The 14699-nt window shown below is 32.2% G+C and overlaps 1 protein-coding gene across 1 annotated transcript; it reads left to right on the top strand.

The window, feature by feature from the left end:
• The first annotated feature begins 205 nt into the window (after positions 1 to 205).
• LOC120145848 (phosphatidylinositol 4-phosphate 5-kinase 1-like) lies at positions 206 to 4052 on the top strand. The gene is made up of 8 exons (XM_039159575.1): positions 206 to 1500; positions 1582 to 1746; positions 1841 to 2006; positions 2118 to 2228; positions 2337 to 2530; positions 2634 to 2764; positions 2862 to 2955; positions 3315 to 4052. The coding sequence occupies exons 1-8, from the start codon at positions 410 to 412 to the stop codon at positions 3616 to 3618; spliced, it is 2256 nt and encodes a 751-aa protein (XP_039015506.1). The 5' UTR covers positions 206 to 409; the 3' UTR covers positions 3619 to 4052.
• Positions 4053 to 14699: the final 10647 nt, after the last annotated feature.

Genomic DNA, 14699 nt, shown 5'->3' with positions numbered 1-14699 from the left:
GCGATTCTGGGAACTGATTTACGATTCTAAAAAAAAATTATTAAAATCATATATTATAAGATATTTTTTGTCATTGAAGCGATTTTCTCAATTTTTTTTCTTCGCTCATTCTTTCCCTTTGGGTTTCTATTTCCTTTCTTTCATAATTCTCTTTCCTTCTCTCCTTCCTCTGTTATTTATATGTTGGATTTTTATTCTCATAATTTCCTCCGAAACCCAAATCACCAAAAAGATCAGAGAAAACCCTTTAAACATAATATAAAAAGAGAGACATTTATAAAGAAGTTCGCAGGAAATGCGGTTTCCGGAATGCATTAGTTGAAGCTCAGGAACGAAACCAAGTGATAAGTAGTGTACTCTACAACGCAAAGGAAGAAACTTTTTTTTGGTGCAAAGGAGAAGTTCGGAAATGAACGAAGCACCGTTTGATGAGCAGAGCGACGTTGTTTCAAACACCAAGAAGAAGAAATCCGACGACGACAATGACCATTTGGTAGTCGCTGTTACAACTCCAACTTCTACCCATCACCGGACTCGATCTCAAGCTACGACTCGGCGCATCACTCCCACGACTACCTCTACACCCTTTGTGACCGTCGATTCCGGTGCTACCTTAGAGAAACTCCTACCCAACGGAGATTTGTACATTGGTACTTTCTCCAGCAACGCGCCTAACGGATCGGGAAAGTACCTCTGGAAAGATGGGTGCATGTACGAAGGCGAGTGGCGTCGAGGGAAAGCTTCCGGGAAAGGCAAGTTCTCTTGGCCTTCTGGAGCCACTTTTGAAGGAGACTTCAAGTCGGGTCGGATGGAAGGACTCGGGACTTTCATTGGACCCGACGGCGATACGTACCGTGGGTCGTGGAGCTCCAATTGGAAACACGGTTACGGTCATAAACGTTACGCCAATGGGGATTACTACGAAGGATCGTGGAAGAAAAACCTACAAGACGGGCACGGCCGTTATGTTTGGAGTAACGGGAATGAATACGTCGGGGAATGGAAAAACGGCGTTATTTCCGGTCGTGGAACCCTATTTTGGGGAAATGGAAATCGGTACGAAGGACAATGGGAAAACGGAGTCCCCAAAGGAAACGGGATTTTATCCTGGCCTGGCGGGAATTGCTATATCGACGCTTGGAACGAAGAGAACATGAAGAAGTTCCAACAGTTGAACGAAGGGCAAGAGCATTGTCTAAAGGGAGGAGAGAGTTTGGTGGTTATGTCGAGGAAGAGATCGTCGGTCGACGGTCGGGGAAGCATCGGCGAAAGGAACATGAATTTCCCGAGGATTTGTATATGGGAAAGTGACGGTGAAGCAGGTGATATTACTTGTGATATAATCGATAACATGGAAGCTTCAATGATTTACAGTGATGGGTTTAGGCCATTTAGAAGAAATCCTCGTTGTTTTAGTGGGGAAATCAAGAAGCCTGGACAAACTATTTCCAAAGGCCATAAGAATTACGATTTAATGCTCAATTTGCAATTAGGTATCAGGTGAAATTTCTTTTCTGGTGGTGAATACATGCTTTTTATTTTCGATATGGGATTTGATTTTCATTCTCTTTTTTGTTAAAGGCATTCTGTTGGTAAACATGCTTCAGTATTGCGTGAGTTGAAGCATGGTGAATTTGATCCCAAAGAGAAGTTCTGGACGAGGTTTCCTGCAGAAGGATCAAAGCTTACGCCGCCTCATCAATCCGTTGAGTTCCGATGGAAGGATTATTGTCCCATGGTGTTTAGGTATGCTGTTTTAGCTTTTGCAAGATTGCATCTCGTATTTCATTTGTTTTGTTTATTGATATGTTGTTGACTGGATTCCTTTTGTGTTTAAAAGACATTTGAGAGAGCTATTCCAAGTTGATCCTGCCGACTACATGCTAGCTATTTGCGGGAATGATGCCCTGAGGGAGCTTTCTTCTCCGGGGAAGAGTGGAAGTTTCTTTTACCTTACTCAAGATGACAGGTTTATGATAAAGACGGTAAAGAAATCAGAAATCAAGGTTAGTTGCCTACCCATTTGACTTGGTATGAAAGTTGCAATGCATCATGGTCCATTGATTCTGAAATGAGAAATTTGAAGACTTAATCTGAAGTTTGGTTAACCATGTCAGGTCCTTCTGAGGATGCTTCCAAGTTATTACCAACATGTTACTCGGTATCAAAATTCCCTTATGACAAAGTTCTATGGTGTGCATTGTGTCAAACCTATCAGTGGCCAGAAGGTATGTGTTAAGAATGTGATGAAAATAAACTGAATTACTCATTTTATGCTTTGTTCATCGGTGAACTATTCTCACTTGCTCAATAACTAATATGGTTAAAAATACCAGACCCGGTTCATTGTAATGGGCAATTTGTTCTGCTCCGAGTACCGAATCCATAGACGGTTTGACCTTAAAGGCTCCTCCTATGGTCGCTCAGCTGATAAGCCTGAGGAGGAAATTGATGAAACCACAACCTTAAAAGACATGGATCTCAATTTTGTATTTCGCATCCAAAGAAATCGGTTCCAGGAGCTTGTGAAGTAAACAATTTTGCTCCTCCCCTTGCTGCTGATCCCTCTCCTGTTGTGTCACTTTATTCTTCTCAAGTATCATCATTAATTTCCTATAACTAAATGGTGGCAGGCAAATTGATCAAGATTGTGAGTTCTTGGAGGCTGAAAGAATTATGGATTACAGTCTTTTGGTTGGACTACACTTTCGTGATGATAATAGAGGTGATAAAATGGGGTTATCACCATTTCTATTGCGCACTGGTAATTAATACACAATCATATTTTTTTTCTATGGAATTTGGCTGCAGTATTTATGTTGCAATAAAAACATGGATTTGATTGTGCATGTCCTATGCAGGGAAAGATGGTTCATATCAAAATGAAAAGCTTATGCGTGGTTGTAGATTCCTTGAAGCGGAGTTACAAGACATGGATCGGATTTTAGCTGGCCAGTATGTTTGCTGTCTCTAATTATTTTTGTGATTCAAGTTAGTTGCTTATTATAGATGTGAAATTGAGCAAGGTCCCTACATGATGCATAGTCTATTTATTGGCTAACTGGTGCTTGTAGTTTGCCAAATTTTGGTATAATTTGACTTATATCCCATGGAATAATTGAAGGTTGAGTTTGTTGTATGCTTGATCTTGTGTCTATAATCCAGAAGACAACTAAATTTTTTGTGGGGCACTTAGCTACGAGCAACAATTGTCCTTTATGATCCTTGATAAGAACTGAAGGTTTTCTTTATTTTTATTTTGATCTAGCCCTTTATGTATTGAATTCAAAGTCTTATTAATTTTATTTTACTAGGAAACCACTAATTCGGTTAGGAGCGAACATGCCGGCAAGAGCAGTACGGATGGCTAGAAGAAGCGACTTTGATCAGTATACTCATGGTGGAGCCGGTCACTCTTCATACAATGGTGAAGTTTGTGAAGTGGTCCTATACTTTGGAATCATTGATATCTTACAAGACTACGACATCAGCAAGAAAATAGAGCATGCATACAAATCCCTACAAGCTGATCCTACTTCCATATCGGCCGTCGATCCAAAACACTACTCAAAGAGATTCCGGGACTTCATAGGAAGAATTTTCATATCAGACCGGTAACTTCGTGAGAAGACAAATTGACTGCAACCATGCCTGGGAATTTCACATCTCCTGCGTGACACTTAAAGCAAGTCTCCAAGTGTAAATTTGTGGAGAGCATGCCGATAGCAGCGAGTGTTGGAGGAAATGCCAATGGCAGCAACTCATGATGTTTGAATTGCATACTCTTGTGCATATGCTAATTATTTCTGTTGGGGTGAATTTTTTGTGGTAAAAGAGTAATGTGAATTGTGAAGACTTGGAAGAAATAGTACAGAGAATCAAAGTGGGGAAGCTTTGGAATAAGATAACTGTACAGCCTATAGAAACTAGATAGGATGGAAGGTTGATGGGATTTCATGATTTGTTTCCCCCTTCCTTCTAATGTAATGTGGGAGAGAAAAATATTTGAAGGCTCTATGGATCAAAATCTTTCTTTTTTACCTGTTGTTGAATCATTGATGTGGCTTGGGGATTGTGGGGTATGCAATAAAAATGGGGTCATCTATATATGAAAGGGGACCATTGGGATTTGAGGAAAAATAAAGCCATGAAAAGGAGAGAAAGCAAAGAGCAAGATGCGTTGTAGCGTCTTGTTCTTCCCCCACTCTCTTTTTGTTTTTACTGTTTCTTTTCTTTGAAAAGAATTCAAATATAAAAAGGGTTAATGGGGGACACACATGAAGACCATTGACTCTTTCCCTTCCCCCATTATATTTATCGAAAGAATCAAATCAGATCATCTCTTCACGTCTCAAAAATCTTAATGTTCTATTTGTATTTTCATATTGTTTTTTATAAAAAAAATACATCATGTATTTTCATATTGAATATGTTACATGGGGTAAAGATAAACAGAGATGAATGCATGATTTTACGCTTAAAGATGAATTTATAAAAATTTAATAGATGAACTTATAAAATTTTAAGGATATAAATAAATTATCAATAAAATATATATAAAAAATATTAAAATTAGAAAAGAATTTAAAAATTTTAAAGAAGGATTACCTCTCCTACGTTTTTGATTCATCCCTATGTGAGCCTCTTAAAAGCATAATTAATAAGACATGTGTCTGTCTTACATGACATGTTCGTTCAACAAATGACTAATAAAATGTTATTTCCCTATTTTTATAACTACCAGGATAATAACTAAAGATAAAATTAAACAAAAGTTTGTGAACCAGACTAATGTTTCCCATTAAAAATAACAAAGAGACCCAGTCCCATAAAATCAAAGTATAAGGACCAAAATTTAAATTTTAACACTAGTATACTTAAATATTTGTCTAAAAAAAGTTCATCCTAAGGTGAATTGAACCCAAAACTAGACCAACATGCATTAACACCCAAACATAATTAACACACGAAAGATAATGTCATGTCAAAAATATGTGAAATACATAATTAATTATATATTTATTTTATATGACACTTTCGATTACTAAAAAGACACTATTACAAAAATTAATAAGAAATGAATATAAACTTTAACAAATATTTTTTTAGTGATATATTTGGATACCAATGCCATATATTTTTGTAAAATATAATCAAAATTTGTTGGCTGATATAAAATTTGGGATTGATTTGATCATAAAGTTGGATTAAGAAGAACCATTGGGAAAGTGAGATTGTTTGGGGGCCAACGAGTGTAGAGACTAGAGAGATGTGTCTTTTTTGACATGGTTCACTTTTTGGGACCTTCTGATTGATCAGTCCCAAAGCCACGTGTCTGCTAATTAGTGAGACCCTTTGCATATGATCTGTCTCTTTTTGTAGCATACTTGTACACCCCAAAATGGAAATTTCTACAAATATTTAGGTGAAATACACAATTTTCCCATTGCTTTTAAAGTATCTTACCTTACATTGTTTTTAAAAAAATACGAATAAATTTGAATTTTAATTATTTTCTCGCAACCATTTTTCGAAGGAGTCTTAAGTTTGAAGTAATAGTGTGAAGAAGAAGAAAAGAGAAACTTCAAGTGCCTCTCATACAAAATACTGTGAAAAGGGTGTACAATGGAGCCTCAACGAACTCCTTGCAGAACAAGATGGAGACAACAAATGAACCCCTTTTTTCCTCTAGCATTGACATCATGAGATACATGCAAACACTTATAACAACCTATATCCAAAGCAAACCCAATTCTAAAAAGGTTACAAATTCTAATATTATCGTTACCGTATGGTGACACATCTGCATCATTGTTAATTTTTTAAAGATGGATGACTAAAATGAAACTAAATGTAACAAGAGGTATGAATTTGAAAAAAAATAATTGACTGATAGTTTAAATACTACATGTGTAGTCTATGCAAAATAATTTAGGTAAGATTATATATAATAGTTTAGAGATTTGTTTTAACTAAAGTCTAATTTGAAGACTTAAAAGTAATATATATATATATATATATATATATATATATATATATTAATTTTTTTTAGTTTAAGCCTATTTAGAAGTGAAAAAGAGAGTAAAATTTAGTGTTTGAAGCCTTATTCCAGTTTATAATTGTTTCTATTTGCTGTATGATTAATTTTATCATGAAAAATAAAATAAAATAATATATTTTATAATTTCTTAAATAATTTGAAGTCATTATAAAGTAGTATATGTTAAAAAAATCATATATTAACAACGTACATATCCTATGTATGATGTTGCCCAAATATATAGTTATAAGACTTTGCCTTGACTAATTCAGACTAACCTACGTCACACACTTAATTTTGGCGAGTGAGTCTCAAAGAAATGTTTTTTTTTTTTGCATATACAAATATTCGAACTCGAGATCTTACTTAAACAAATATCAAACTATTTATTACTTGAACAAACATTTATTAATAATGTTTTTTTTTGAGTGAGACAAATTAATAATTTTAGTTATATACTTGATAATTAAATTCGTAATAAATGTGAGCAACATATAATGTATAGATTTAACATAAATGTGATAAGAATGTTTGGGCATTGTCCAATTAATGAAAAAAAATATTAAGACAGTTTTGATCCCCGTAGTATATATAGACCCTTCACTGGGAATGTCTAAAGTACGATAAAATTAATATACGATTAAGTAAATGTGCTATCGAAAATTTTAATATTTTTTTATATTTTTGAAAAGTACTATTATTTTTTTACCGAAAATATTAATATTGGAATTATTTAAAATATTATTTTTTCTACCGATTTTTCTACTAGAAATTAGATAGTAAAATTAACATTTCCAATAGAAAAATAATATTTTAGATAGTGTTTTACAAGAAATATTAAAAAATTTAATATTTTTAATAATATGTTTTCTTAATTGTATATTAGACTACCGTACAGCAGAAATACCCCTTCACTGTAAACTTCAATTATGGAGACATTTACTTAAAAATTAGATTGTCCCTTGAATTCCCAAACCATTATCTTTAAATGGAGTAAAGTTCTGTAAAGTGACATGATGATTTACCTTAATTCTCAGAGTCAACCAGCCCATAATAACAATGATAAATATTATTTATCTTTATCTTTTAACTTATTTAAATTTAAGTTTTATATATGATAACAAAAACTTATGAATAAATATTTCTAAAATGAATATATATTTATCAAAAATATTTTTTATATGAACTAATACTTCAATTTGTCTATTTTTCATATCAATACTTTTTTGTAATATATTTAAACTTGATTATTTTGTAAATTTATAATTTAAAAACTATGTTATATATTATATTTTCTTATGTTTTTTTAATATTTTTCACTTTTAAATAATAATGTGACTTGATCATAAAATATCACATCTTCATCTTTAATATTATCATATAAAAAGTATTATTTTGAAAAGTAAATAAGTTTAGATACCAATGTAATTAAAAGTTAAGCACTAACATAAAACTAAATTAAAAAAATTACTAACATAAAAAATAGACAAATATCAATATTAATTAAAATTTATTTATCAATATAAGAAAAATAAATAAATTCAAAATGTGACTTATCTATATCTTTAATAAATGATATAGTTGATAAAAATATATAATTATTTAAAAATAATTTAATAATATATGCATTATGTAAAAAATTATAAAACTATTTTCCAACAACGTCAAAATCCCATTTTCCCAATCTCTAAATTCAAATTTTAATGTGAATAAATCCAAGCATTTTGCGAAATACACAATCCAAAATTTCACAATAACGAATATTTGAAATCATTCACATAAAAAGTATACAACAATTGAATATTAAATTGGTGATGAATCCTAGAGGAACATGAAGATCAAGCTAGATGCTGCTTTTAGAAAATGCCATTAATTAGTTTATTATTTTTTCTGAAAGGTTTTCTCGGGAACCAAACACTGAAAGACGTGACAACTACAAATTAACATAGAGAATATAAAACTCTTGCTATGTGTGCTTACTGATTTTGGTTTTTAAAGTTGGCAAATGTATTATTTTATAAAAACAGTTTCATTTTAAATACAATAATTAATAAAAAAATCAAATTTTTTAATCTATTAAATAATTAGATTGTATGCACGAATCAAATTATTTCAATGATTATAATAATAATTAATATTTTTAGATATCAAATATTCGAACACCAATAACTATAATAGAGCGATTAAATATTTATTATGAAATTATTAAAAAAAATATTACATTATAATCATTTTAACTTAATAAAAAAATAATTAAACATATAAAAGATTTTTTAATAAATATTTAAAAAGTTTTTAAATCGGATGCTTGTCAGCTAATTTATATAATAAAAATAAAACAACTCCCTCAGGCAATATTTTGTACGGAGAGATATCATATGATCATATGTTTTTCTGGGATTTTTCTTTGGGAATCTATAGTTCGAACTTTTTTTTTCTAATTTTTTATATGTATTTAAATAATTTTTAAATGATATACTTGATACAAGTATAATTATACATAATTAATATATCTAAAAATTATAAATATAAGTACAATTATAAATACAAATACACCTAAAAGTTACAGTAAATTATAATATATTTGATATGCAGATTATGTAAATTAAAATTGTGTAAATTTTAACTTACATAAATTTATTTATTTTAATATTTTACATCTTATTTAGAATTTAGAATTGAAGATTTTAAATTTTAGAGTTTATGATTTAGGGAGGATTTTAAGTTTTAAAATTTAAGATTTAAGGTTTAAATTTTAACCCATGTAGTTAAAATTTAAAATTTTAAGATTTTAGATTAAAGTAAATTGATTTTGTAAATTTTCATAATATGATAAACTGATGTGATGATTCATAGAGAATCTGATTATTAGCTTAATTTAGGGTACAAATTGTATGTCATAAATGTTGGAATTCTAGGTAAGGATAACACGTCGAAATTTTAATGTCGATACTTATCATTTAATGTCATAAATGTGGAAAATCGAACCTTAATTTCGATACGTGTTTTTCGTCCCATTATTATTATTATTATTATTATTATTATTATTATTATTATTATTATTTGTGCATGCCTATACCACCAACCCAAAATTTGGCCCCAATTACAATCTGACCCGAACCCATTGCACCTACAACCCAAATACAACAACACCCGACCCGAATGGTGAGTCCAACAGCAGGCCCAGTCCTAGCTAGGGTTTGAAACCCTAGGGTTTCAATCATCTACAGTTGTTGTCACTCACCAACCACAGTAGTCCTGCAGCCACCGCCGTAGTTATGTGCTGCCCACTAGGGTTCTTCAGACGAGCGATCATCTAGTTGGCTATTGGGTCTCAGTTTGAAACAAAAAAAGAGGCACAACTAGAAATCAAGGAGTATTGTATCAAAGCTCATCTTCAATTCTATGTTGAGGAGTCGGATCAAAAAAATTATTTCGTAAGGTGTATACACCATGATGTTGGTTGTAAATGGAGGATACGAGTATCATACCTACAACGTAAGATGTTGTGGGAAGTCACAAGATTCAATGCAGAGCGCGCATGTACAATGACCTCCTTGACACAAGACCACATACATTTAGATTCGGATGTCATATGCTCTTATGTGAAGCTGTTGGTGGAAAAAATCCAAGAGTGCTCGTTTCTGTATTAGTGGCATCCATTCGGAATACATTTGGTTATATTTCGACTTATTACAAGGCATGAATGGCTAAACGGAATGCAATGACATTGTTGTATGGTAATTGGGATCAGTCATATAATGAGCTATCACGTATGCTGCAAGCAATGAAATTTTTCATCCCTGGAACCATTGTTAGGTACTATACTCATCATGCAGTTACGCTTGAGGGAGACGTTATCCCCGAGAAGAGAATTTTTGGTGGCTTGTTCTGTGCGTTTAAGCCAGCTATCGAAGGGTTTAGATTTTGCAAACAGATGATTCAAGTCGATGGCACTTTTCTATATGGGCTCTACAAACACGTCTTGATGATAACCATTGCACAAGATGGAGACAGAAATATTTTCCCCATTGCTTTCTCCATTGTTAAAAATGAATCAGAGGAAACTTGGAATTTCTTTCTCTCCAACTTGTGTTCCCATGTTGTCACTCAAGAAGGGGTTTGTATGATCTCATATTGGTCGCCTGGGTTGTTAAGCACAACTGGTAGACCCGAAAAATAGATGGATGTCACCTCACATATATCATGCATATTGTATACGTCATAGCGCATCGAATGCAATGACGAGGTTTAAGCATAAAAAGATCAAAAAGGAGATTATCAACATGGGTAAGTACCTTAGCATTTGTCATTAATTATTTATTCTTCATTAATGTTTTTTAGTAATATTTAAGTTACTATTTTTAGGGTATGCTTTACTCCAACCAAACTTCCGTGCACAGATTGAACATTTGAGAAGATACAGAGATGATGTGTATGAGTTCGCAGCTGAAATACCAAGGGATAGATGATCACAAGCATATGATGTTGAGGGTCGACGTTACTGCCATATGACTACCAATCTTGCTGAATGTATCAACTCAATGCTGAAAGGGACTCGACATCTCCTGATAGCAAGTATTGTTAGGGAGACTTACTTTAGGTTGGGTAAAGTATGGGCAGACAAAAGTGCACAAATTGATGCCATGATTAACGATTGGAGAAATTGGGCTTCATATTTAGAGAAGGCAATGCAAAAAAATCAAACACATGCAACATCAATGTTTGTCCACAATTTCGCCAGACTTGATTATGATTTCATTGTCCAAGCTCTAGTTCGAACACATGAGGGAGGTAATTCTACAACATACACTTGTAATCTGAATAGAAGATGGTGTGATTGTGTTCAATTTCAAGCTTTTAGGTTCCCATACGCTCACGTTGTTGCTGCATGTATGCACATCAATTTTGACCCATACTTATATGTTGATGACTGTTATAGCCTGTACACTATGCGCAACATTTACAGTTGTGACTTCAAGTACCACCCAAATGAAGCATAATGGCCTACACGCACAATTTTTGAGGAATGGTTACCGAATCCTCGATTGCGTAAGAAGTTACATGGTCGACCTGAATCTAGCCGAATTCATATTGATATGGATGATCCTCAAAGAGAGTCAGGTCAACCAAAACTTTGTGGCCACTGCAGAGGTGAAGGTCATAACAGAAAACATTGTCAATGCTGGACGCTAAAATAAGCGTTACAAAATGTTGAACTATATTTTGATATAAAAATTAAGGCATAATGCTTTTGAACTTAAATTGAATTTTTTCAATAGTTTTCAAAGTTTTCAAAAATAATTCAAAGTTCATTTTACTTGGAATTGAGCAAAAAATATTTTTTGTACACGTAGTACCGATATTGTTCATATGGTACCGATACTAAAGGTATCAGAAGTATCGATACTCACAAGGTAGTATTGATACTACCAACATTGCTCAAATTCCAGAATACAAAAATAGTACTGATATCCAAAGTGATATTGATACCAAAAGTATCGGAAGTATCAATACTCACAAGGTAGTATCGATACTACCAATATTGTTCAAATTCCAGAATGCAAAAATGGTACCGGTACCAAAAGGGGTACCGATACCAAAGGTAATGGAAGTATTGATACTCACAAGGTAGTATCGATACAAGCTTTGGTATCGGTACCCCTTTTAGACTGGTACAGAAGTATCGATACTCACAAGGTAGTATCGATACTACCATCATTGCTCAAGTTCCAGAATAAAATATTATTTTTTTAATTTTCTTTTAAAAAATGACAAAATAAAAAATATTTTTTTACAGGGACTCGTCATGCCGGTGTGATGAGTCCCTCAAGAAATTTTTTTAATTCGAGTGTGGGGCCTACATGACAGGTCCATTAAAAAATTATATCCCATGGAACTCGTCACGCCGCGTGACGAGTTCTATGGGTACTGTTCAATTTTCTGTAGATCCTAAATTAAATGTTTGGGTCCCTGATAGGCTAAATTATTTAGCCGATTGCCCTAATGGGCCAATTTGGCCATGTAAAGCAACCACACCACTCCAACTCTACAACAAACAATACCACACGCAAGGATGTAATCATTTCATTTTTAAATGATGAAAAATATGTAAAATGGGTTATATAAACCTCAACCCATATTTGTAAAAAGGGTTCTCCCTTTTTGGTTTTGAAAAAAGGCAAACAAAAAGCAAAAACAAAAGCAGAAATATTTCAAGGTTTTTTTTCTTGTGTTTTCTTTCAGTTTCGAAGTATAATAATAAAAAAAACAACGAAGCCTTGCATGTCACCTAAACCAAATAGAGTGAGTAGATCTACCTTAGAGTAGGGAAGTCAAACTGTACGGCCAGTTCATTTTTGTGGCGGCCAGATAAGCCCAAAAGCTAAAAGGTTGGGCAGATCTTTAGGGTTGTTTAGGGTATTTTTAGGTTGTTTTAGCCTAGGATTTAGGCTTAGGGAGATAAATCAGGGTTTAAAGAGTATTTTAGGGTCATTTTAGGAGTTTCGATCGCTTTGTAAAGCATTCAGAATGGCGGTCGGATAACGGTTAGGGGCGGATAAAAGCAGTCGACAGTGGGCCGACCAAAGAAAGAAATAGAGAGAATAGAGCATTTTAAAGTTTTTTTAAATCAATTAAAATGTAAAAAGGGGAAAAGTTTTATTTATAGAAGAAATTTAATGGGAAATCACGCTTAGGTCCCCCGACTTTAAGAGTGTTTTTACAAAATAGACATATGTAGGGGTTGATTTTATAATTTACCCATTTTAGTGTATGCTTTGTAGTTTTTGGTTGAATTGTTGTTTAGTCCCCCTAAATTTATCATGTTTTTGCATGTTAGTCACCTATAGGGATCGTTCTCTAATTTACCTACTTTTGTGTTTGTTATATATTTTTAGGGTTATTTGCCTTTTAGTCCCCCTTATGTTTAGCGTGTTTTTATATTTTGGTCATATGTAGTGAATGTTTAGTTTTTTAAAATGTTTTGGACTGATTTAGTACTTTACCCTTTTTATTCGAATGCATGTTTTAGGCTAAAAAAGAATAATTAGGAAATAACCCCTATAGTTTCTGCATATTTATAATTTAAACCATAATCTATTTTTTATTTCAAATTTTCCTTGCAATTTTAGTTTATTTATATTTGGTCCCCATGTTTATTTATTTTTATTCTTTGTAATTTTAGCACTCAATATTAAAAATGATCATTCTAGTCAATTTTACACTTTGTTTTGTTTTAATTTTGACATGATGATTAGATTTTTTTTATTATTGTCCTATTTTAATTTCATTTTATTTTGATTTTTGCATGTTGCTTTTATGTTAGTTCATTTTAATCATTAATTAATTTTGCATGATACCCTCATAAGCATCTATTGACTCGAATCAAAATAAATTGACTAAGGGTAATATTCGTTCATTTTAATATTGTCATAAAGTGATTGTCCTAATGTATAAGAAAGTCACTTTTGATAATTTTAAAATAAAAGTTTATCCCATTTAGTAACACGAATTAAATCGAATCACTTTAAAATTTGGGATTGGGAAAAAATCATGTTATTTTAATTAAATTCACCAAGAAAATACCGTTAGATCGAATCTAAGGTCTCGTCTCGAGGTATTTAAATAATTGAACATTCTTATTCTCATTAAATATTGGTAAAATAAATAATAAATTATGTTTGCTTGATGTATGCTTTTAATTTGTTTTATTTTTTCATGTGTTTTTTAATAGGATTTCAAAATAGCAACACTCGAATCAATATTGAAAATAGTAATATCTCCTCGGTTCGATTGGAGTAATAAATAACTGCTTTAAGGCATGAGAGGTCATTTATTCTCTATTGGAAATAATCAGATATTACCATTTTCTCTTGAGTCAATATTGATTTTTAAGACAGAATAGTGGTATCTCTTCATTTCGATTGGAGTGATAAATGACTACTTTAAGGCATGAGAGATCATTTATTCTCGATTGGAAATCATTAGATATTATCGTTTTCACTTGAATTAATATTTAATTTTAAGACAAAATAGTGATATCTCTTCATTACAATTGGGGTAATAAAGGACTGTTTTAAGGCATAAAAAGTCATTTACTCTCGATTGGAAATAATTAGATATTATCATTTTCTCTCTTAATATTATTTTGGGTGTTGTTATTTTGAATTAATAATTAATTTTAGAATGGAATTATAATATTTCCTTATTTCGATTGGAGTAAGAATCGATTGCTTTAAGGTATGAGAGGTCGATTCTTCTCGATAGGAAATAATTAAATATTATTGTGCTTCGTCCTAAAATTCAAAGAGTATTATTTTTATGGGATCTTAAATTAAATTAGACTTTAATTCTTAAGTTTAATTGCAAAGATAACTAATTAATTGACTAGGTACTGATTTAGGGCGTTGGGGGTGCTAATCCTTCCCAACACGTATCCGACTCCAGAACTCAAATTTTGGTAACGCATACCACACATTTGTTGTTTTAATTAAAATGAAAGTCTTTTTAAAAATATGACAAATACTTTTTGGGTGCCCATTCACACCCTAATCAATGATTGATGGAGACTTCTCGAACCATGTTTTATTATTAACCGACTAAAAAAATTATTTGAAATGAGCCCCCTTCCTTTTTCGAAAAACCGTTCCGACAGCTT

The sequence above is a fragment of the Hibiscus syriacus genome, unplaced genomic scaffold, assembly GCF_006381635.1.
Source record: "Hibiscus syriacus cultivar Baekdansim isolate YM2019G1 unplaced genomic scaffold, ASM638163v2 tig00110895_pilon, whole genome shotgun sequence".
NCBI lineage: Eukaryota > Viridiplantae > Streptophyta > Magnoliopsida > Malvales > Malvaceae > Hibiscus > Hibiscus syriacus.
Note: the sequence above shows the minus strand (reverse complement) of the source record. Positions and strands in the feature narration are given on the sequence as shown.

What these genes read in the sequence shown, in the direction of transcription:
- LOC120145848 (XM_039159575.1), top strand. Translation starts at nt 410, where the DNA reads ATGAACGAAGCACCGTTTGATGAGCAGAGCGACGTTGTTTCAAACACC. An exon ending in AATTTGCAATTAGGTATCAG is followed by an intron (nt 1,501 to 1,581) that starts GTGAAATTTCTT and finishes TTTTTGTTAAAG; the next exon opens with GCATTCTGTTGGTAAACATG. An exon ending in ACCATTTCTATTGCGCACTG is followed by an intron (nt 2,765 to 2,861) that starts GTAATTAATACA and finishes TGTCCTATGCAG; the next exon opens with GGAAAGATGGTTCATATCAA.